The sequence below is a fragment of the Python bivittatus genome, unplaced genomic scaffold (assembly GCF_059951505.1).
Source record: "Python bivittatus isolate LINGU-HERP-01145 unplaced genomic scaffold, Pbiv_v1 ctg000480_np1212, whole genome shotgun sequence".
In the NCBI taxonomy this organism is placed as follows: domain Eukaryota; kingdom Metazoa; phylum Chordata; class Lepidosauria; order Squamata; family Pythonidae; genus Python; species Python bivittatus.
In genome coordinates, this window is record NW_028277075.1 from 70,326,422 (window position 1) to 70,350,652 (window position 24,231).

At 40.5% G+C, this 24,231-nt stretch overlaps 1 protein-coding gene across 3 annotated transcripts in view; it reads right to left on the reverse strand.

Moving 5' to 3' along the window:
• The window catches only part of COL18A1 (collagen type XVIII alpha 1 chain), an 88,180-nt gene that overhangs the window by 46,237 nt on the left and 17,712 nt on the right, over positions 1-24,231 (reverse strand). For all 3 annotated transcript variants that reach the window (XM_088146209.1, XM_088146211.1, XM_088146210.1), the window contains exons 2-4: positions 14,806-15,350; positions 7,701-7,784; positions 6,719-6,778 (exon numbers count right to left, since the gene is read on the reverse strand). In XM_088146209.1, the coding sequence (XP_088002335.1) occupies positions 6,719-6,778; positions 7,701-7,784; positions 14,806-15,350 (689 nt within the window). The remainder of the gene's footprint in view (positions 1-6,718; positions 6,779-7,700; positions 7,785-14,805; positions 15,351-24,231) is intronic.

The window sequence follows — 24,231 nt, forward strand, 5'->3', positions numbered from 1 at the left end:
CAACCCAAGACAAATCATTGATTCTGCCAATGTGAAGGCTGGGTCCAGCAATTCTTCTCCCATGAAGAAGGACACACACATACTCAAGCACAGGTGAATGTTAGTCTCTTTGGCAAAAGGAGATGGGCCTGCACAACCCCTCTGCATGACTCCTCTGCTCTCACCAATTGCCAAGAGTTCTCTCAATGGTTCCCAGCTATCACTCTGGCAATACTGGGGAGAAGTGAGCCAGCTGGAGGGTGGGGAAAAGTCCCATTTGTGGCACAAAACGTGGTCACAGTCTTCATGTGGCCCACAGTTAAAGGGTCTGATTTGGGGCTTTGTGCCCTGTATTTTCCACCTATTGAGATGAATGAAGCACGTTAATGCCTAGGCCCACACCCCTTGCTAAGCTGCAGGTTGGCTTGTTCTTTAGCATGATGTATGATTCTACCCACCGTGGTTTGTATAACATGGTTTATAATTGTGTCACATGTGAACCTAGCCAACTGTGGCTTATTCAGTCATTGTTAACAAAATCATACTTAGCATCATGTGTGAATTCTTTCAAACTTGATTTCAGTCAAACTAAACCAGAGTACATTTAATTTTGCCTTAATTCAGCCTATTCAGTTTACCAATAAGAAATGTTATCAATTAAAGTTTCATGTTGTTAAGGTATTGCTTTTTTAATATGTAAAAGCTCACTGCATTTACAGAAGACTTGCTCATTTAGCACTCTAATACTTACTGTTTAGGGTTGGAAAAGTTATAATTTCAGTTAAAAAAAACAACAACAGAAAAACTTCCCTACCATTGTCAGGACTGAAACTGATAAATTGGACAAATTGTCTTAGTATTTTCTCATTTAGAAATGAAATATTTTTTAAAGCAGTGAGGTAAAGCAATATTGCTTCAACTACTTCCTACCATTGTAAATTTCTTAGATAAAAGATTCTAATACAATGTTACTGCCAGTCTAGCTTAGGAGGAAAAAAAGGTTTATTTTTACTTTTATGAACCAGAACAAGCCTCACACATGTGGGGAAACTCACACATGTGGCGAAAATATTAAAACATTTCATTCACTCTACATGCTTTCTAAATCCAGGTAGGAAAACATGTTTTAAATGTTTATTCCTATTTTTCCCAAAGGGCAGCATCTAGGATATGGTTATTTATTTCAGAACACACTAGCTTCTAGTGTCACTTCTAACTCCCAGGATAGCTGTAGATCATTTCTGAAAGAAAGCAGGCAAAATGAATGCATAGAGTAGAATCTCTGGAGGAAGAAATATTACTTCTTAAATCCTTCTGGATGGTCAAGTGAAAGGTGTGTGGTACTTTTCTCCCCCCCCCTTTTTTTTTTTGCATTTGACTATGATTTCTATGTTTCCTCTCTCACTACTTTCACTGGAAGGGAATGTAAGCATGCCAGCTCCATGTGGGTCTTCAGTTCACTATACCTCTTTGCATCCTCTACCCCTGCTCTGTGCTGTTACTTTCTATTGGTGTTAGAACTGGGGCTCTTGGGGTAGATTTCCACCTCTACCTGCAGATTTATTCTTCACTGCCAAGGACAGTGGCCCAACCCAACACTCCTTCAGACTCTCTCCCTGAGAGCTTAGGATCACTCCCCCCCGCATTTTTTACTGTAAGACTCCCATACAAGGAATATGGCAAACTTATATTTGATATATTGCACATACTGTATTTCCAATTTTCCACAGATGGTTCCTTTCGATAATATTTTAAATAATCCCTTCTGAATTTGTGAAATTTCACATATTTGAGCAGAACCCATGGAGAGATCATGTAGGACATCTATGTGTCTTGCCACTGGGTGGCACCTATGCTCTACATTCATCATGTTTTCTTCACAGCCTTAAGTGCCAGAGTTGGACATACTGTATGTCCAATATTGTTTTTCCCATAGAGGGCCTTTCCTACCACATTTTGTGCTCTTTTCCTGTTTTGATGAAAAAGACTGTTGCCTGTGATATGATGTTTAAGCATGCCAGAGTAGGATTGGGGGCAGACACGTGGGACAGATTCAGATCCTCACTTAGCTGTGAAGTTAACTGTGAGCTGTTTCCTCTCTTGCAGCCCAGCTTCACAGATTTGCTATGAAAGTGAAATGGGAAGAGAAAGAATGTTATATTCTTCCCTGGACTCCTTGAAGACAGTGAAGAATATACATATAATACTTCAAGTGCTATAATTTCTTTTTTCTATTTTCCTTTTGATAATTTAAAATTCATTGCACTGTTGCATTAAATGTTTCCATTAGCATTAGGAATACTTGGGGTGGAAAAGAGAATGAATGATTGAATGAATGAATGAATGAATGAATGAATGAATGAATGAATGAATGAATGAATGAATGATGAATGAATGCAAAATTCATACCCTCTACTCTGCCTTGTATACAATATTATGTTGCTTTAACTATGGATTTGAGTCTTTGGGTGATAGTGACTAGATAACTTTGAAAGATCTCCACATTGCTTCCAGATTCATTAGTTGTCAAAATCTCTATTTAATGCTTTAAGAGTCATTATAACTATATGCCTACTCACACAAATAAATTTCAAGCATGCAAGCACACGCACTCAAACACAGGATGAGCAGAGGAGATCATAAGCCTTAAGAACTCCTGAATAGTCACGGTCCAGTCTTATAGATTACTGTGGATTCAATAGTTGTTTAATAAATGGACATTTGGGGGAAGCTGGCTTTGTGCTCACATGTTTACCACGGCTGTTTGCTTGCCCATTCCTCCTCATATTTAATCCATATTAAATGTATTCAAACAGATACAAACATTGTTGCTTCCTGGGTCAAGTATATAATATATAAAAGCAATTTAAATATTAAAAATATGAGTGAGGGACAGTTCTCTGTTCCATTATTCTAGGGGGGAAAACAGAATATAGTACACAGGAAGATGGGAGGGAATGCAGCATCATGCAAGTGAGTACCCACTTGTGAAATAGGATTCCCCTCCCTCAATTTCCTTCTCTCATACATCTGCCAAATCTGTTCCAGAAAGTTGGGGGACTCTCCAGGACAAGTTTTGTAAATACACAATGCACTGCAGGGAGGGAAATAATTCCATCAGTAGAACTGTTTTCACCCAAGTACGTACCTAAATTTTGCCTACTGTTATATTTAAATATATTTATAATTAATTTAAAGAATTTATCATTTGCCCCTTCATCCAAAGAATGCTGCATGCAATTAAATTTAAACAGCTATAGTATAGTAAATAATACACACACACACAAACACATCTGGAAAGAATTGGAAGAGAAAAGTTTAATTATAATGAAAACAAAAAGAAGTCCTAGAGTAGCACCCCTTCATGACTCTGGTGCTTTGACAATTCAGTAATACTGGTCTTAGTTTCTGTATGTTGAGCAAAATCAAAACTGTTTTCAGGATGTGTAAAAGTATACTTTGGAAAAATAAACTATAGGAAGGTCATCCCTGCCTTGGTTGTTTTTGCAAATTGATCTTGCACTATTTCTGGTGGAGCGGGTGACTCTTATGTCAAAGCCAAACAGAGATTTCTAATAATCCCTTGAGAAAAGGTATAAAGGAAAACTAACTTTTGGGGAAAACACAAAACATCTGGGAATCAAAAAGGCCAAAACCCTAATCTATCAATTTATCTGTGGCCATAATAGTAGTGACTCATAAATCTTGTTCGAAAGAGTTGCAGAAGCTGGGGAGTGGCTCTGTATTTTAGTAAATATCCTTATACGTTTTTTGTAAGATTCTTGGGTTGGTGTTCAATGAAAGACAATAAAGGAGGAATGAGGAATCTATAGCTTGCTGAGCTACAATTCCTGCAGGTTCCACTCAGCAATATTTGAAGGTTTCAAGATACCCTCATCCTGCTCTAAAGGGCTAATGGCAAATTCAAGCAAATTCCATGCTTAGTACCAAAGGGGGATACTTCCAAAACACATGTTGCCAATATGTGGCAAGACATGATATGTCACAATGTAAGGCTACCCTTGTGAGGTTAACATGAGGGGTTTCACACAGAGCTGCAAAGCATCCAAGTGTAATGTATAAATAGAACACAGCTCCCCACCCTAATAAGGCATAACATGTCCTCAGTTTCTTGCTGATATCAAACATGAACAAAAAATGAATGTGTAACATTTGCTGCAGATCAACATGAAGTTGGAAAATTAAAAAAGGACTGCACTGCTTAGGTTTCTTAAGCAGAAAACTGAAAATCAGGAATTAGATATTAAATGAAAACTGTGTCCATAACCTAAGTTTCAGACAACTTATAAATTAGTGTCAATTATATTAAAAAGTAAGTAATAAGAAGCTGGTGCCAAGGTCAGTGGGTTTATGCAGTGCCATTCCAAAGGGGTAATGCTTACAAATGATACTTACTGATAGAAAAAAAGAAGGAAACAGAAGAAAACAGTCATATTAGCCATGGCCAATACTGTCGTGATAATTAGATGGGAATAACCAGAAACATAAATTATTTGAAGAAGAAAATTCACAGATTTTGCAATGATGTGACATTGAAACTAGTCAGTAGGATGCCACGAGTACCTAGCTAAACATCTGCATATTGCCAACAAAACCACAGCAACAAATCTCCTTGTAAGAAACTGAGAGTCCAATTTGACCAGCTGTCCAAAAAACCTATTGCCTAATCACACATGCTCATCACCAAAAATATCTAAGGTTGAACACACTGTTTGGATTAACACAAAGGGGCAAATTTCCAGGACTTCACCACATATCTGATAGAAAGAAGACAATTAACAAATAGACACTTTAGTAGAGGTTTCCTCAACCTTGGCAACTTTAAGATGGGTGGACTTCAACTCCCAGAATTCTTTGCTGGCTGGGGAATTCTGGGAGTTGAAGTCCATCCGTCTTAAAGTTGCCAAGGTTGAGGAACCCTGCTTTAGTACATTAGGAAGCCCTCCTATGGATAGCTGAAATATGTAAATCTGAACACATGGTTTCACGTACAGAAATGATGATCATACACAAATAAAAATGTATTCTGAACCCACGTCTTTTCCTGTATGATCTTTCTCACTCCCATTATCCAAAGTTTTGGAGTCTCCCTTTTTCCTCTTTGCCTATCCATTCTAGGTTCTTACCTCTCTGGACAGGAAGAATGAGGTATGCCATTTCTATATTCCATACAATGTTTAGTACTAAATCAGTGCAAAGTTTTAGGAGGAAATCAAATGCCAGTATTATATATATTCAAAATGAATGAATGAATTGATTAATTAATGAATTAATGAATGAATACAGTTTGTATAGCTCTTCTCTAAATCATAAAATAACTCCAGTTGCTGGATCCCTGAGCTCAGCAAGAGTTTTTCCTAAAGTATTCCTTGTGAGAGCATGTCAGTTCAGCACCAAGTTTCTTGGAAGTGGATCAATCAGTGGGCTGCCAGAAAGTGGATCCATGCACGACGTAGGGTGTGCTCATCACACATCAGTTTTTTTCAAGATTGCAGACTGCTACCACCTTGATCTCTTCCAAGTTAACACTACTTACACAACCTACTGCTTTACTGCTCAAAGGAAAGATAACACTTGGTGCCAAATATTACAGTTCCTAGCACATTTTGTGATTGCACTACTGAAAACACATACAACTCATAGTGCTGTTTTGCTTCAACATCAGTGAGATGAACTATGCAATTTCATTGTGACTATGTTTCCCTAAACAAGTGTTCCAGGCAGGGGAATTCTGGGAGTTGAAGTCTGCGCATCTTCAAGTTGCCAAGGTTGAAAAACACCGCCCTAGACGCACACTTCCTGAGGCAACTTTTCTCACCCTCCACATATGTTGGGATCATAACTCTGAGAATTCTCAACCATCATGATGAAAGAATTCTCAGTATATTGGGGAAAGTCAGGTTAAATAGAGTGAGTCAACTGATTTGTGCCATTACTACAAACATTTCTGAAGACATATTAGGGAAGGCAAAAGAAAACTGTTTTTAATTTTTATATACAATTTAGACAATGTAGGTTGTACATTCCTTTTGCAAATGTGGAAATGTGAAAATCAGTCTCAGTAAGGAAAATTAATTTTATCTCTTGTTGCAAAAATATTTGAATGCTTTAAGCCTTTTAGTGAATTTCCAGGCAGAGTTGGGATTGCAGTCTTGACCTGCATTCACTTCTGTACCAGTGCTTTTTATCCACTACGTTATATAGTTATACAACACAGTGTGCATCTGTAGCTTCTAACTACATTTGATAAATAAGATGGAACTCTTCTGAGAGAAAAAAACCCCTTTCTGATCTTTTATGCTACACACATCACATGTATTTCCCTGTGGGAAATAATTCAGACTGATGCACAATAATGAAACTTTATTACAACCTGAGCCCAGCAACCTTCTGATACACGTGATCAATTAATGGTTCGTGATGGTGGCTCTTTCCCCTCTGCCTGCAGCAACCCTAGGCATGTGCTAAATGGGATCACCACAAGCAGATGCTAGAAGCGTGTCAAATTAAGCCTCCTCATTGTGGGTTTAAGTAATACCATGAAACCAGACCACCCAGTGCTACAGCTAGAAGAAAAGGAGGAGGACAAGGAGGGGATAAAGGGGAGGGAAAGGAACTGATGATGAGAAGAGAGAGAAATGGTGAAGGAGGAAGAGAAGGAAAAGGATTTCTATACTGGAAAATAGTAACAAGATTACGAAAATGGCATTGTACTCACGCTTTCCTTTTCGGAAGATGATTGCTTTATGTCTATTCCACTTCCACTATCACCACACATCTAAAGAGTTTTTTATTAAATAAAGAAAAAGTATAATCAGTATTTTAAGTCAGCAGATATAGTCCCACTAAAAAAAAAAAGTCTACAGTCTACATCAGGAATGAAACAACATGGCCATATAGATGCTGCTGAACTATAATTTCGAATGTGTTACACCATTTTGGCTTTGCTAGTTGGGTTACTGAGAACTGTAGTTCAGGAACATCTCAAAGGCTACAGCATAACCAACTGGATTTATCTTAATTTTTTTCTCATCAGCTACAAATGCTTTAATGTAAAATATTAACAAAGTTGTATAATCATCTGCATCAATATTCTGGAGAAAACGTTTGCCAAGCTTACATTGGACAGTAGGGGAGGTGATCAGTCAGTGTAAGCAGCCATTTTTGCACATACAGAGTCCAGGTTCTCAGCATATTTAGTTAAATATTCTCAGAAATCAAGGCTGGAAAAGACTTCTGTTTGAGTTGAAAAGCAGCTATTGCCAACAGAAGAGGCAATATTAGCCTAAATTGATTAGTAGTCTGATTCCATGGCCTCACTAACCTAACCCTCTTTGAACCCACATGCCTCCACCTTCTGTTTTTTAGATACAAGGAGATCAAACACTCCAGATTAATAACAGCTTAGCATGTCATTTGAAATTGTAAGTATGATTGATGAAAACAACTTAATGAAATATGTTTGAAGTATAGTTAAGATTAATCACAGTTCAGCTAGATTTGGAAAACACAACACACTGTGGTGAAGCAAAAGCAGAAGTCACACTGGAAGAAAACTTGGAGTGTGCAAATCTGACAGGAAGCCAAGCTCATTCTCAGAACGCTAAACTAAAATTCAGGTTCCAACAAAACCTGCCCAGCGTAAAGGTGATCCCATATGTTCACATGCTGAAAAAAATATCAGTGATAGAGTCACTCACCGTATCACAGTCATCCTCTTCTTCGACACACTGGACACCAGCAGCCCAAGGATTACCTTTTATTTTTAATTCTGCAATTACGCCCTACAAAAGCAGAAACAAAAATATTACTAAATATTCAGCTTCCCGGGAGCAAAAAGAGCATCACTCCCAGTTTAAGGAAGTATAGAATTCCCAGGCCCATACCCCAAAAACATTGCCCATTTTATTTTCAGTCAGTATTCATTTATAACACAAATACTGTTAGCTTCTGATTGAAGTATAATATCCAATGTAAAAACAAGAAATGTAAGGCAGGAAAACAATATATATATGGGAGAGGAGAGTGATATAATGCACATTGTGCCTTGTGGTAGGAAGTGTTAGATTTTATCCTTCTAACCTTTTCCAGATCTATGATTCTGATTGCAATGGTTTTTGGAGGATCAAACACACAGATCTGACATTTCCAACATTTACAAACCCTTTACAGATTACTATTTTTTCTGCTGGGCCTTGGTAACCAACTAGCAGCAAGCTGTGTAGTTCTGCAATTCTAGGTAACACCTCCTAAAAGAGTGGGCTCTAATGCATAATCCTAGCACTGGGCATTATGGTTCTTGTAGTATCTTTAGATACAGCTTAGCAGCATAGCACTAAACCAGACAAACCTTCTCAACAAGATACATCAAGATATTTTTCAAAGAGGGCTCAACCATCTAATCTCTTTGCCCTGACTCCCAAGATGGCCAGCTTACCATTAGTTGAAAATGTCACAACATCCTCAGAGTCTGCTGGGTGTCAGCCTGCCACTGATACAGACTGAAGCTGGAGCCAGATGATCTGGCAAAAAAGTGTTTTCCATCAGAATATTCAATAAGATTTCCAATGCAAAGATTCTACATTGCATGGAGAAGGAACCTGAGGAAGGTTGGTGTCTTGCAGGGCTTCAATTGGTGCAGCTGAGGACTGCCTGCTCCCATCAAGCTATGGGGCTCTGTGCCTCCATGGACATTTCTGCTTAGCTGGGGGAGACAACAGAGCTTCACCAAACAGTCATGGGGGCAAGGAGCAGTAATTGGAGGAATATTGTCCTCAGGGAAGACCTTCCCCAGGGTCAACATTCTCTTTTGTGCTCCAAAAAAATTAAGGGAGTGCCTGTTCAAAGTTGTAGCCACACACCAGCAGCTTCCCCAGTGGCAGCTCCCACAGTATTTTCCTCCTTCTCCTCCATATTTGAGCATACCCTTCTGTCTACTACCCCTTGCTGCAGAAGCACAGAATGGTCTATCAAAAGGTAAGGCTTCCTTTCATTAAAAAGAGCAAGTCAGTTTTAAAAATTAGAGATCTATTCCTCCCAACCTGAGCCTAGTGACTCTGATTGGGGGCACACTAGCTGGACTGACTTTTAATCCCCTGCCACTGATCTGGAAAAGACCAAAAAGACCTTGCAATGGCCAAACTGGTTCACGTATTGAATTGCTATTACAGATGCTACCCTGTGGACTGCCTGTCCGTCAGTGATGCCTGTGTGTCCGGTGATATGCAGGATTCTTTTCTTAGGCAGGGAGGAAGGCAATGGACCTGCTTCCCACTAGCCCTACAATTCTGTGATTCATGATCATCAGATTTTAGACAGACCCACGGGAGGAGCTTTTCAGCAACATTAGGACTGCAGAGCCAGTGGGCAAATGAGCGTGCAGATTTAGGCAGGATTAAAGAAAAAAAATGGCTCTCTGAATCTGTGGAGGCCTTTCCTTTCAAGTTAACAACTTGGAAGCTGAGAGCAGAACATGACTGTCAGGCAACCAGCCACCCCTTGGAATTCTTCACGGAGAACATTCCTGCTGTAGCCTGCCGATTTAATGGGGTCACAGACAAAAATCACAGGGAGGAGCAAGTTATTTTTTTTTACCCAGAGTTTTGTGTGCGCAGCTGTTCTTCAAAGCTGTCCTGGAACAGGGATTCCAAGGCATTTTACAACACTCAGGGAGGATGTAAGCAGAAGCCATCTCCTTGCCATCTTCCTCTCTCCCAGGTCATGAAAACCAAGCAGCCCCAAAGAGGAGGCAAGTCTGTGGCTGATGTCATACTTCAGTATAAATCTGGGCATGCCCAGATATTTCTCTGCAGGAAAAAGTGGCAACTATTCTAGCTCCCAACACCACACTGACCTGAAAACGGAGTTGATAGCTTGAGATAGCCTTAAAGCCCACCAAGGGCAGCCATGGGCCACAGGACCCCAACCCCCCTTCTTGAGGTTTCTAGTATTGCTCATGTTTGTGTTCCCGAAATTCAGCAGCAAATCACTGGATTGGAGTGGAGTAGTTTCCCACAGATTTTTGGTGGGAAACAAAAGAAAACTGGTGCACTGAGCAAACTTAGTGCATCTATCTGTGATAAAAATAACATCACCACACTGAAGGGGGAAAAAAAGCAGAGACAAAATATTCAGCTCCATCCTCTTTGTAACAATATTATTACTATGCTTCCTGTGGCTGCTGAAAAAGAAAAATTAGTAAGAAATGTCCAGCCCTAGCCACAAAAAAGTTACTGTTGCCAATTTACTGAGCTCTAAAACATCAAGAAATTATAACTCAACCATAGAGTTTATACTCTTTTTGGAAGCGGAAAAACTAGATTCGTATCTCAGCTTAGATAGCCTCAGGCAAAGGTATTGGAGTAATGGATGGTTAGATTTAAAGAGGCAGACATAATGAGTGAATTGCTTCTTACATTCAGGTCCCTACTGATCCCTATGATCCAACCATAGTCCTGTCTTGCTTGAACCCTGAACAAGACAAAGAGTCTCTCCCTCTCTCTCTCTCTTGATAGCTCTTCAATTTAAAAATGATCTCCCTGTTCCTCTGCCTTCATTCACATCTCTATGACAGAATTCTAGAATCCATTTTCGCCACCCCACCACTTCTGCCTCCTGAAGTATCTCTTCTCATTCATGCATGGATTCCTGACAAGATGTGGCAAACATTTCTGTGCAGTGAGATCTTGATCTGGGAAACTGCCATGTTCAAGGGCATGACTTAGATACCCCGTCTCACTGTAAACACCTATATAATATGTACTCAGTCTCCAAGGATAGAAAAGTGGAAAAAAGGAGCAGGCAGTGGCAGGCCAGAGGTTGCAAGTAGCTGCATGATCAGAAATGGGAATGCAGACAAAGATCCCATGATCTTTGTGGGAATGCAGACAACGATCCCATATTCCTGGGAAAGAAAAGGCAGGACAAGCTGGCCGCCTAGCGAAACCATTCTCAAGCATTTTCTAGCACTGTCCCTCAGAACTTAGCTGCTCCCTTGATTCCCTACTGCTAGACAATCCCATCTCTGTGCCACAGGCAAAAGGCATGTGGAAGCTGCTAACAGTCAGAGAATGAGTAATGACGTTTGGACATAATGACCAATTTATGGAAGATAAAAGAGAATTTCAGTCTTCCTTGTTTATCTTTTTAGCATGCTGTTGGTTGCTTTTTTCCTTAACCTACAGCTTTGGTTGTTAAAAACCCTAATAATAATTGGCTTCTTCACAACCAATTCCAGACAATGCAAGATCATGTGGGCATGCCACGATATCATTATGCAAGCCATGTCATTCTGCCTAAATGACCATGCAACCAAATTACACCCAAGTCAGGAGGATTGCCCTCATTCTGAAAATACTTCCTTATAATATCATGCAGCCAGTCAGATTTTACTGTGAGATATTATGAAAATCAATAAGAATGAGAGCACTGCTTCCTGTTCTCACTTTTTATGGGCAAACATTTTCACTGGGAGGTGAATCCCCACAAATCCTTTTTAGCATAAACCAATACATTTGATAGAGGTTGGGTATGAAACATTTCCTGCTATACATTCAGTAATACATCAGTTACATTTTAAACACAATTCTTCAAATTTATTTTAACCATCTAACATTAGAGTTTGCACATGGCTATTTGTTTTCAGCCTTGCTGTGTAGATCTTTGCTGTGCAAAGTTCTTGGCCTCAAAAAGCAGACAATCACTTCAAATTCTCTTAGTATGTTTATTAAGTTGTTTAGCTACAGCATTCTCTAAACAATGCTTCATCCATTATCATGTCATGTTACTATTATGTGCGTGTGTTCCTCAGGATAATCCACACTTCCTTTGCGTTTGTTTAGTCTTGCTGCTGTACAGTATACATCTGAAATACAACAACTTATTTCTTAAAAGCCCAAAGAACCTGCCAAACTAAAACATGTAATGCCACTGATCAGGGGAGTGAAAAATATTGCCGCTTTTTGGTCTTTATTGCCTGGAAAGGGAGAGGCCATAGCAACATGGTAGCACAGAGAAGCTCCCAGATTCAATCTTTCACCCACTTCCTGAAGGACTGGGAGCAACTCCTCCAGAAACCCTAGAGAGGCATTGCCAATGGTCTGACTCAGTATAAAGCATCTTATTATATATATAAAGGGCTGAGAAAGAGGGACTGGCCCAAGGCCACCCAGCTGGCTTTGTGCCTAAGGTGGGACTAGAACTCACAGTCTCCTGGTTTCTAGCCTGATGCCTTAACCACTACACCAAACTGGCTTTTAGTGTTGTACTATATCAGTATTTTAGTGTTTTTCTATTGCAACCCTTACTGTATGAGTAACATTTTTAAATTTTGGTCTACTGACCAAAAAATAACAGAATAAACATGACCAACTTAGGTAATATCTTTTTTCAAAAACACCTTATAGGTTTTCCTTAGGAAAAAAGTTGTACCTGGCAATTAGGAAGCAAACACTAGCCAGCAAATAAGTACCTTGGATGAGGTCTGCTACATGCCTGAGATCTGGATCTGTCAAGTGTGTGTACACTTGCCTGAGGGCCTTCATGGCTAAAGGGCAGGATAAACACCACAGCACACTACCAGAATTATGTCAATACATAATCATTATTGGGGTTTGTACTTAGCATCTACAAAGCTGAAGCACCATTAAGATTCTGGGCAGTACAGTAGGACTGCAAATGGCAAAGAGAACTGAAAATTCATCCTACAGTCTTCTGTGATGGCATCCAGAACTCTGATTCTCTTTGGCCCAGCTCAGATGCACCACATACAAAACCACAGTTGATTATTACAAGTATAGGAGAACTTTATGCAGCTTTCCTACAATTTTACCTTTGTAATAATGAGGTTGCATGAGTCCTGAATTCATAATCCAGCCATTTTTTCCCACAAGCACAAAGAAGAAGCCTGAAAACTTCCCTGTTATTTTCATATATGTGTATTAGAAATATGTTTATTCTAACTATGATTAAAAGAAGCAATAGCTCTCAAGTCTTCTTGGCATCCTGCACAAATGGAGAAGAGACCATGTAAGATGCTGATTGTGCCCTTCAGCAATAGAAGATCTAGTCATCACATACTATATCAAAGCATCAATAAATATCTAAGCTCCAGCATAGTTTAAAAGGTTGGACTAACTCACTGGATGGCTTTGAGCTTGTCATTATCCCAGTGGTAAGCCATGGATGAGAATGACTCTAATCATTCTTAACATAAATCAACATCACTTCAATGCTTGCTGCTTCCCCATCTGATGTCTGAGTTAACATTATCAGCAGGCTTCTTGGGACAGGATAATGAAATGTGATTGCAGATGGTGCAGAAGAAAATCCCTCCCAACTCTGTTCTTTAAATCAAATTAACGACTATATATACGTCAAACCTATGCTTGCTGGTATTTGCTGTCTTCTTGCTCTTGGAGAGGCTGCATTAGTCTCCAGCTTACATCAGCAACTGGAAATATTTTAGTATTAATCAAGCTCACCTCAGGATCAATCACCTCCTGCTAAAGTTTAGCACTCTTACTCTTCCTAAGTATTTCTGGTACACTTAAAGCTTAAAGAAGTTATCTGCCACATGTACTATAGATAATTATCTACATCTGTTTCTGCATGGGTAGGAAAGTCCTCCCCAAGAAAGTCTGCATGGAAAAGCAGCAACTTTTGTTTTTATCATCCCTCACACTTAATTCTTAACAAGACCGGGGTAGGGGGAGAATACTCCATGTTTTGTCTGGAGTCATTAGCGCCAGAGGATTCCTGCCTCTCTCTTTCCAGCAAAAAGGAAGAATGCAGCAATAGATTTGATCTCAGTGGGGAGGCCCAGGATAAATCTCAGGAATCACTAGACTGGCAAATTAAGCCAGTGTCTGGACATGAACTTGAAGATGAAAAATGTTAACTATTTCCACTTCATTTTTTCCCCTCTGAACGATTACTGTATTTACATTTGTTTTAAAAGTCTTTTCCATCTACCACAAAAATGGTCTGCAGCCATTACCTGCAAATATCCTTCAACCAATTCTTTATGAATGCCATTAAAAGAAAGAAAAGAGAGAGAAAAAAGTCCAGGGCACCTTGGTATGTGGACAGAATGAACACAGACAGAGAGAAAACAGAATGGGGAAGGAAAAAAACCCAGATTTTAACCAAAGACATCTTTATTTGTACACATTAACCTGTTTTTCTGCAACATGAACACTCAGGAACTCTATTCTGTAACATTATTGATTGTGGTCTTGTGATTGTGGTAGCCAAGTATGTGAGGCTAGACTGCCAATTGACAGTTGCACGCCATACATGCTTCTCAATGCATCCCACATATTGGATGTGGTTTTTGTCGAAGACAGGAAAGCACATTACAGCCCTCTTTAAGCTTTTTCTTCCACATTCCTAGCTCCTCCATTGCATAAAGCAGAGAATGAAGTAAATTAGATGCTTATTTCAGAAGGACTGATACTTCTGCCAAAACATAATTGGTAGTGGTGGGGAGAATAAACGTTGTCCAAAATGTTTTGCGGTAATTCATAACCCACAGAAAGATGTTTAATCATTCCTGTACATCTGTCAGTTCCTAAATAGTCCTCAGCTGAAGACAAAAAGATAGTGAAAGAGAGCTAAACAGATATATGATGGAGGATGAGGCACTGGCTGAGTATAGGCAGCAAGAAAAAGTTCCCTGAAACAAACTACAGATAAGGAAAGTCCACATCATTAGGGAAAAAATATCTAGTCATTGCTACTTTGTCTTTTACTTTTGGGAAAACATCGGTTTATGACAACCATCTCACTGGAAATAAGCAAGCTCACCTGGTATTTATCAGGATCTGCCCCTCCAGCTTGTGCCACAAAAAGTCCTGATCCCTCTTCCAGCTCCATCTCATCAGGTGACCTCTCAAGATGAACCGTCTTAAATTCTTCACAGTCCATATAAAGAACCACACTGTAATCCCGCACGCTGATGGCAAAGCGGGTCCACTGATTGACCAGGGAAGGTACGGTAAACGTGGCTGCAGCATTGGAATTCTGAGAGCCAGGCTCCGTATAGTAGAATATGATCTGCTGTTTTCCATCTTTCACCTCAGAAAGCTTCACACCAATGTAGATGATCGACTGGGAGGCATCCGTAAGAGCAAAAAGCACCCCTGCTTTGCTTGAAGTGGGTTGAATGTGGAACAAGAGTGAGAAGTCTCTGTAAAAGGGGCTTGGGAGATGGTACCGTGCCACCTGTCCCGCGTTGGCATCCAGTCCAAACACATAGCCAGGACTCTTGTCTGGACCATAGACTTTGCTTATCTGGTCTGGGGGAGGGTCTCCAATCAATTCTAAGAGACCAACTTCTGTGCTGAAATTTTCTGTTAAGAAAAGAAATTGGGTAGTTTCAGAAATAACAGGGACAGTACCGAACACACATTGGAAAGTCTCCTAAAAATCAGCGTGAGAAGGGGGTAGTCCTGAGCTAGGTGGGATGCTTGGTCCTGTATTGAATACCACTTCTTTTGCCCATCCATATAGTTCAGCTATTTCCTAGCTATAGCTTATTTATCTCTCAGAACGTCCTAGAGAGAACAGTTCAGAATAAATGACTTATTGCACAGTGAAGAAGGCATGTTGCACGTACTGTATTCAATGAAGCTAGGTCTTCAACTGCAAATAGTTATTGGACACCCAGTATAAATAAGTAATAAAGCGAGATACATTACCAGTAACATGATTTAGTGAGCTCAGTGTCATAGCTCTGAAACAAATAGGATTTCTAGATGGTGACTTCTACAAGACTGCCTGCTTACACTTCAAGGAATGAGGTTGTGTTGCAAGTATCTATTTGAATTTTAATTGTAACCTTCCATAGATGCAAGAGTTATATACATAATATGCTCAGTAGGTATGTATGTGTGTGTGTGTGTGTGTGTTTGTATGTGTGTGTGTGTGTATTTAAAAGCAATATATGTACATCCAAATTCACAACATCCTGTCCCATCTACAAGCAAGATCTAAGAAGCTGCTTTCACTGGGATTCATCTAGCTCAGTTGTGTCTTCTATGCTGAACTAACTCTGAGATTTCAAAGCAGGAGTTGTTTCATGTGTTTTACTATTAAACTGTCTTTCTCTTAAGTCAGGATGGGCAATTTGGATCACATGCAACTCCTGTGCCTGTTTTGCTTTTTAGCACACAGGATCACACTACCAAAATGCAGCAGCATACCACTATATATCAGTAGTGTGATTTCCCATCAAGTATGTGCAGAAAAAATAAACTACAGTAATACGGTAACCTATGCTATCAAAACCCCCACCCCCAATGGCTCCTGGTACAAACAAATATTGTAAAACAGGGTTCCTCAACCTTGGCAACTTTAAGACGGGTGGCTGGGGAAATCTGGAAGTTGAAGCCCACCCGTCTTAAAGTTGCCAACATTGAGGAACCCTGTTGTAAAAAGCATAGCTGTCTGCTCCTGCCTTAAGTTCTGAAGGTAGAAAGGTCAGGACTCCTGAAGCAACAAGTACCAACGATCAGGCAAGGACTTCAAAACACAACCAGTTCCTACAGCTCTAGGCTGTTGCTGAGTTGTGGGGTAATGGTACTCTGTATTTTTCTTTGACACTGGAGCTGGAAGGATACAGAGTAATTCACACTTCATTTTGAAACTCAAAAATGTTAGATCTGAATAGTAAGTTCTCAGGGCTGTAATATTGGATAGCTTTATTGGTCAAAATTAGACCTCACTGTCAAAACTTCAGATGGCAAATTTCATTTTAGAAAAGACAGTCCCTACAATGACCATAAGAAGGCCTTAATTAGGACTTTTTCTCTTGTAAATCCATACAATCAAACTCCAACCAATTAAAGTTCATACAATGAATTAACATATATTTCTGTATATGCTACACTGGCAATTTTGAATGATAGCAGTTCCTTTGAATGGCTGAATGTTCCATGTAGGACCAACAGTGATCTAATGTACACCACTGGAGGCAGCTCATGTAGACAATCTCCTAAAACTAAGCAAGTTAAGGTTTAGTCCCCCCCTGGATGAGAGACCTCCATGAGTTGCCGTGCATCTGATATAAGGAAAAAGGCAGTCTATGAATGTATTAAATGACTTAATGAAAACCAAATTTTCTTAAAATATGTCCATTCAAACATAAATGCCACCCATGACTGCTGCCAGTTACTTTAAAAAAAGAATAAATATGGATTTGCTCTGACATTATCTTGTTCAAAGGGTTACAAAGTTTGGAGTCAGCAAAGTTTTAGAAAAAGCCATTTTTTAAAAAGAGATGAACAAGTCTCTATTCGTCCTCTTTCTAGGCAGCAATCTACACTTTAAGTACAAAATCCAATTGATTACATTCTTCTTAAGACAAATAATTGATCCAGTGAATAGCCAGCCTACAGTCCCATATCCAGACTTTTAAGACGGTAGGGGCAGGAAAGGCACACTGCATTGTCTATTTTCAGGGTCAGTGCCTACTACCTCTTGCTAATAAATGCTCCCCTTTGAATGTAGTAGGCAAGACAGGTTATTTAATGAGGTCATTCTCTCCCTCCATGCACTAGCCAGCCAGACGTAATTCCAGTCAGCCTCTCTTCAAAACCAGGGGTGAAAATGACAGCATAAAAACAGATTCAGGGAAAAGAAATAGGTGGAGGGAAGGTTAGGCATCTATTCCAGTGACCATCTTCCCCTTGCAAATGTGTCTTCTGCCCTCCTTCTCCAAGAAGTAAATCTGGAAAATAAGTTCAAAAATGGAGTTGGGAAAATTTAGACTGTCACTTCCATCACTGGTTTGGAAGACAGACGGCAAATCTGTGTATAGTAGCAACAAGAGCAGCAGTTAAAACAACTAAACTTGATTTGGGAGAACTCTTTAACCTGGTGCTCAAAAACAATTTCTCCCAAGTGTCAAGATTAAGTCCCTGCTTCGATTCATCTGAAGGGGGAGAGGAAGTACACAGGGAGTAATGGAAAGCCACGGTTTTTCAAAGGGGAAACACCTGTACTTTGAACTCTGCTTAGAAACTAACTGGAAGATACTAAAGGGTGTTTAAGTTCTAGTAAAGAACATTTTCAGATTGCAGCCTAGCACAGATATTTTAAATGAAGAGCAGTTTCTAAGCAATGTTTAAAGACAGCTGGAACATATGTTATAGGGGTATAGACAACTTCCAATTTGACCCCCAGAACTGTGTTGAATACTGCCTGTTTTTCATTTCTTACTTATATTTTTATACTCTTGAAATGAAAGGATCCGGTATATCTGTAGGGTGATCAGCCTTCCGCAGTTGCAGCCTAGACTGCAAGATCTTCATTTTGACAAGTAGGTCAGGAAAAGCAAGAATTCAAAATCTTCACTCAGGCTGGGCTCTGTTCCACAAGAATAATGTATTACTGATTTGCAAGACTTCCATGAAATCTATCACAGACCCAGCATCTGTTGCTTGCTGGCAGTGACTAGACCCAAGGGACTAATTCACACCAACAACAGGATCTGTCCTGTTTCAGTTTGTATTATTTGGATGGGAAAAAATTCTTCCTGAACTACAACTGGAAATCCCTGCACAAAGTCTCTAGCGACTCTGCTAAAGGCTGACACTGGAAAGCTCATCCTGAGAATAGATTCTGTGGCGGCTGCTTCCTTTCCCCCTTCAGCCCCAAGAGAGACAAGACACAGAATGTCATTTTTATCTCTTCATTTTTTTTTCCCAGATAGAATGGGCTGAGGATTCAAAATTATTTTCTATAGAACAGTGTTTCTCAACCTTAGCAACTTTAAGATGGGTGGACTTCAACTCCCAGAATTCCCCAGCCAGCATTGGGGGTTGAGAAACACTGCTATAGAATATGTTCTAACAATGCAGAAAAGCAGTACAGCTGATGGTTAGAGCCCAAATACTTCGCATAGGTTTAGTTTAAGAAATCATGAGAATGGAAAACCAGGGTCAGTAAATGGAAATTGACAATGAAGTTGTCAGCTGAATCTACAATTCAAACATACAGATTTCCTTGAAGAATTGAAATAATCCTCTATGCAGCTAAACATTATTTTTGCAACCCCACAACTATTAGTCACTTACCAACTCTAAATGAAGAGGCTGAGCATTTTTAGCAAGCTGAAAAGAGACACCCAATATACATTTTAACCTGGCTTTGGATGGAGCAAAAACAGAAAGAGGAGGCAGACAGGCAATTTACTTTTTAAAAATGTAGGCCCACATTTATGGACTTTCTTGCATGGCAGGTTTAGATAATGTATTTAATCCCTTTCCTATGGCAGCCAGGATATAATTAGCAGCCAGGCTTCACTTCTGCCCTTAAAACAGGATGAGTAACTTGGAGCCCAGGCCCTGAAATCTTTTGTTGCAACTCAAGGGCTATGTAACTAAAAATGCTAAGCTGATAAAATAAGAGAGTTATTAAATGCATGACTTTAATTTGAAAAATAATCCTATTAAGTATATTGAATTAGACTTAATTCAATAATAATAATTAGATTTGTCAATGAAATGAAATGTAGCTTTTGCCCTGGCCCCATCTGCTACATTCTGGAGAGCAACCTGCAATGCCAAATAACATCAACTCAGCCTGCAAAAGGCTGTGCACACACGGACTAAACAATCTGCCCTCCCTCCTTTGCATTAAAGGGAACTGCTCCTTCTCCTCAGAACTTTGAGAATGGTACATCCACAAAGCACTTGAAATACAATCACTGTAAGGACAACGGGGGCAACCTGAAATCCAAAACAGAAAAGTTTTTTATGTTCTGGAACAACAACAAACAACAACAAATAAAATATTCACATGGACAGAAATGCAGTAAGTTCTGGTTTGATAACCATTTTGTAGTCCTGTATGGAGTTAAGGAGCTAATTTTACAGTAGTTGTACATTGCATGGACATAAAATGAAGATGAGATGTCAACTTTAATTCCTAAAATACAGTGGTACCTCGAGTTACAAACGCCTCTGCTTACAAATTTTTCGTGTTATGACCACCTCTGGCCCCAAAAATTTACCTCATGTTGTGAACCACCTCGAGTTACGAACTGGATCCGTGGCCATTTTCCCTCCTGTGACACGTGGTCCGTGGCCATTTTCCGCCCCTGACACGTGGTCTGCGGCCATTTTTACGCCCCTGATTCTCCCTCCAAACAATAGCCACCTCCCTGTCCTCCATGCCAGAACGGATTAATGGTAATTACATTGAACCTTATGGGAAAATTTGCCTCGTGTTGCGACCAATTCGAGTTGCAACCAGAGTCACGGAACGGATTGAATTCATAACTCAAGGTACCACTGTATATGCATTCATCACACTGCCTGAACAGAAACCTCCTCCAGGCTCAAGCTCTGTTCAAATATGTTAATAGATGTGGGTGGGAAAATGACAAGGTCTTTCGTTGCCCCCTATACACACACACACACACACACACTCATCCTATGCACGTATACTGTACAAACAGGGCTAAGACTGCCGCCAAAAGAACTTTTAATAGTCTATGTAACCTTCTTTGTACTTACAGCCTCTTATATTCTTCCATAATCATATATTGAAGGCTGAAGCATGGTTCCAGTTCCTATAAGGATGTCAACCCCAAACTCGCCTCCATGGCAAGTGTCCTTGCCCAGCCTATACCTTTTATAGGTTATTAAAGCATGGATGGAGAAGTTGTGGTCCTCCAGGTGGTGCTGGGCTCCAGCCACCTTGAGCAAAGGCAAGTTTTATGTGTAACAGCCTAATGCCACCAGCCAAAGGGTAAGACCTAGCCAACCTTGACTGATCTTGAAAAAACTAAGCAGGCTTCATCATTTCTGTCACAATGGAAATTCCAGGACTGCAGGTGGAAGTGGAAAAAAGGGGGAGGGGGGAAATCCTAGAGAAAGGCAGTGGCAAGCTACCTCTATACTATTGCCAAACTTCCCCCCCAACCCCAACTTGGTTGTATCTATGTAGTCAACCGAAGTAAAGCTCAACTTGCAGACTTTACTTACTTACTTAGCCTAATACAGGGTTTCTCAGCCTTGGCAGCTTTCAGATGGGTGGACTTCAACTCCCAGAATTCTGGCTGGGGAATTCTGGGAGTTGAAGCCTACCCATCTGAAAGCTGCCAAGGCTGAGAAACCCTGGCCCAATATCTAGAAGGTCCTGGATTCCCCAATTTTTGTGTTACTGTGGAGTGCAGACTTCCCTTTTAATTCTCCCTGGCCCCACTTTGTATACCTGGCCAATGAAGGAATGGACATGGGAGCCCTTTACATGATGGCCATGTGGGGTGGTCAGTGGCATTCCTTGACAATGAAAACTGTAATACTGGAGTTTCAGATTCAGTGAAGGAAAAACAGTTTAGCTTTGTATTCTCTGATTACATTTGCACAACACAAATGGCCCAGCCATTTCCTGCCCGAGTCTGTAAGCTCACTTTGTATGCTAGTAGCAGATCACATAAGGCAGATGTGACAGTCTGCCATGCAGTGGCCACTTTTCAAGCAACGAATGCTGGACGGCTATCCCTTCCCACCTCACTTTCTGTCTTTTTCATTTTTCTTTCTCCCTCTGGAGGGAATTGTTAAAAATGTAGTGACATCGCAGGCAGAAGCCCAACTCCATCCCTTTCTCAGGATCCCAGTATAGCCAGAACGAAAACTACCAAGGACACAGAAATGGGTCATTTCAGTCTCAGGAAAAAGAAGAATCATCCACATCCCTGGTAAGTATCACTTATACTAAATAAGTATGTTTAATTTTGCTCCAGATAAGTCCAGGTCTGTTTGAGACTAAATCTTAGGCCCCTTTGAGTTAACTAAATGGATTATTTGCACAGGGTAAAGTGTTTACATGACATCACACGCACACTGCAAGTGTGTCATGCAAACAGGCCTTTGCTGATGGATATGTCATATGCCATTCGTTATCTTAGGGAAAACCAACGTTAACTGAAACTTTGCTAAACATTTGGTGTTTGCTGTCACAATTTTCAAAGCCCACTATAATTTTTCACTTCCACGTGTATTTGAACAGATTGTAACCCATGTGACATTTACTCATGCGACCTAGGATGAAGGACTTCTTGCATAAAATGAAAAGGCTAAGTGAACGGCCGCTCCACATGGTCCATCTGTCCAATACACTTGCAGAGTTGTGTCTCTCCTTCACCACTGAACTGCTCTGTTTCAGGGAAGAGGACTCTGAAACTACTGAGATATTCCAAAGTACCGGCACATTCGATAGCTCATGGCTGTTCTGCTTGAGCTCCAGGGACTGTCCTTTCTAGGGAAGAACGCAGCTGCAAGAGAGAAAGAAATTTGTAGCCTAGCAGATTTTGGCTAGGTGGGGCAGACATGAAGAGATCCATCCAATTCTCCATTCCATTCTTAACGGTGACCTTGTATCACCTTTCTGTAACTTTATGTATAAAATGAAATAGAATCTGCTAAGCCAAAATTCTGCAGCAAGAAAGCGTTGCAGTGCACAAGCATAAAAACTGGCAGGTACATGAGAACATAAACTGCAGTCAGGGGAAAGAATGTTTCTCCTCTCATTCACTTTTCCACCCACAAACTCTTTCTCATGTGCATAGTTATTAGTCACCCTGAACTCAACTTTTTTTCCTGGCTGCCCTTTCCCTAAGTTGTGGAATATCGAGCAACACATACTGCAATATGACAAATTGCAGTAGCAACAGTTTGTTGGATCTGAGGAAACATGGGGCCGAAGTGAGACAACTTCCTGATGACCCAAAGATGACATACTATACAAACACAACAGAGAAAAATAATAGCCTTAACATATGTATTTTGCAGAGAAATATTTTATGGAAAAGTTAGGTTGATGGATTGCTACCAATGCTTTTCGTTATTTTTTTAAACTGGCAAATGTCTTTCAGCCCACCCTAAAATGCTTATTTTATATTCCTATATATCAAGTTCCAATAAAAGTGTCAAATAAAATAGGCCCTTTGTAACTTTGTGCAAAGAAAACAGAGATAGATAAAATCTAGCCCCTCACCCAGGGTAATTCCATAATGGCTTAATATCTGGTCAATCACTGAAATGTAAAACAATTTTTACTCAAAGAAGATGCAGCCTGCCTCATAAGACATATCTGCAATCACCACTTCCCCAGATCTCTCCTGTGGCATCTTGTGCCCTCCTGCGTCTTGACAATGTCCTTGTTGAGGGTTTCAATTCCAAAATGTTGTGTTTCCTGGTGCTTCTGCCTAAGCCAAAGGCGTCTACCAGCACACCCTTTTCACTTGGCCCTTTGCTGCTCCAGTAAGTCAGCCTTGCCCCAGGCCAACACCTTCCAGAAGTGTTGGTTTACTACCAAATATAAGCAACTGGCATCCTATGGATTTGCATTTGGTCCTGCCTGCAGCTGACTTACCTCTCCCTCCCCCCCCCCCGCCAGCTCTTTGTTGCCAACCTGATTAACTTTGGGGACAACTGGGGAGACGCAACAATGCCTGGACTGGCAGGCACATGAGGTGATCCCAATGGGGTGAAGAGAGAGGCTGTATAGGTGGTTGTGGCGCCCACTAAAATGTATATGGGTCTGTGAATATGATAACGTGTGGGTGAGCATGCAGAGAGGTATGAGAAAGCTCATGTGTATTAGGTTGCTTCCAGTTAAAGGAAGTGCAACCGATCATACATTTTTCTGCAGTGATTCCATCTTTTCCTCACTAAAGATCCTTGTACAATTCTGGAACGAAGGCCTCACCCCCAGCAGCCTCCGTATTGCCCTGAAGTCAGGAGGAGATCCAGGCTGTGCATTCTGCCCCTCACGCTGCATCTTCACCAGGCACGCCTAGCAAAGATCGTCAGGGGCTGCGCCAACCACAGCTGGCAGCCTTCCCCCACAGAGCCTACCCCTCGTTTTCACCCCACAAAGAGCCCACCAACTGGAGGATTAGGCAGAGTGCACTGTTCACTGGTGGATTTTTTTAAAATAGTAGCTGTTGATCTTTCACTGCCTGGATTTTTATTTCTATACTGACCTATCAACCCATATTCCCATAATTGTCTTGCTGCAAGAAGAAGAGCAGAGGGGGAAGCTTATATCACAATTTGTGCACCTGTGACTCTCATGTGTTTGGAGTGTGCACTGTGTCTTTTATCCAGCACAGGTCCCTCTTCGTGTCCTCGAATACTCAATACGTATCAACTTCAAGCTCCATTCTCTCCCACTTTTCTCCACTGGGCATTTGTTTTGAGAAAACATGACCTCCCAAGC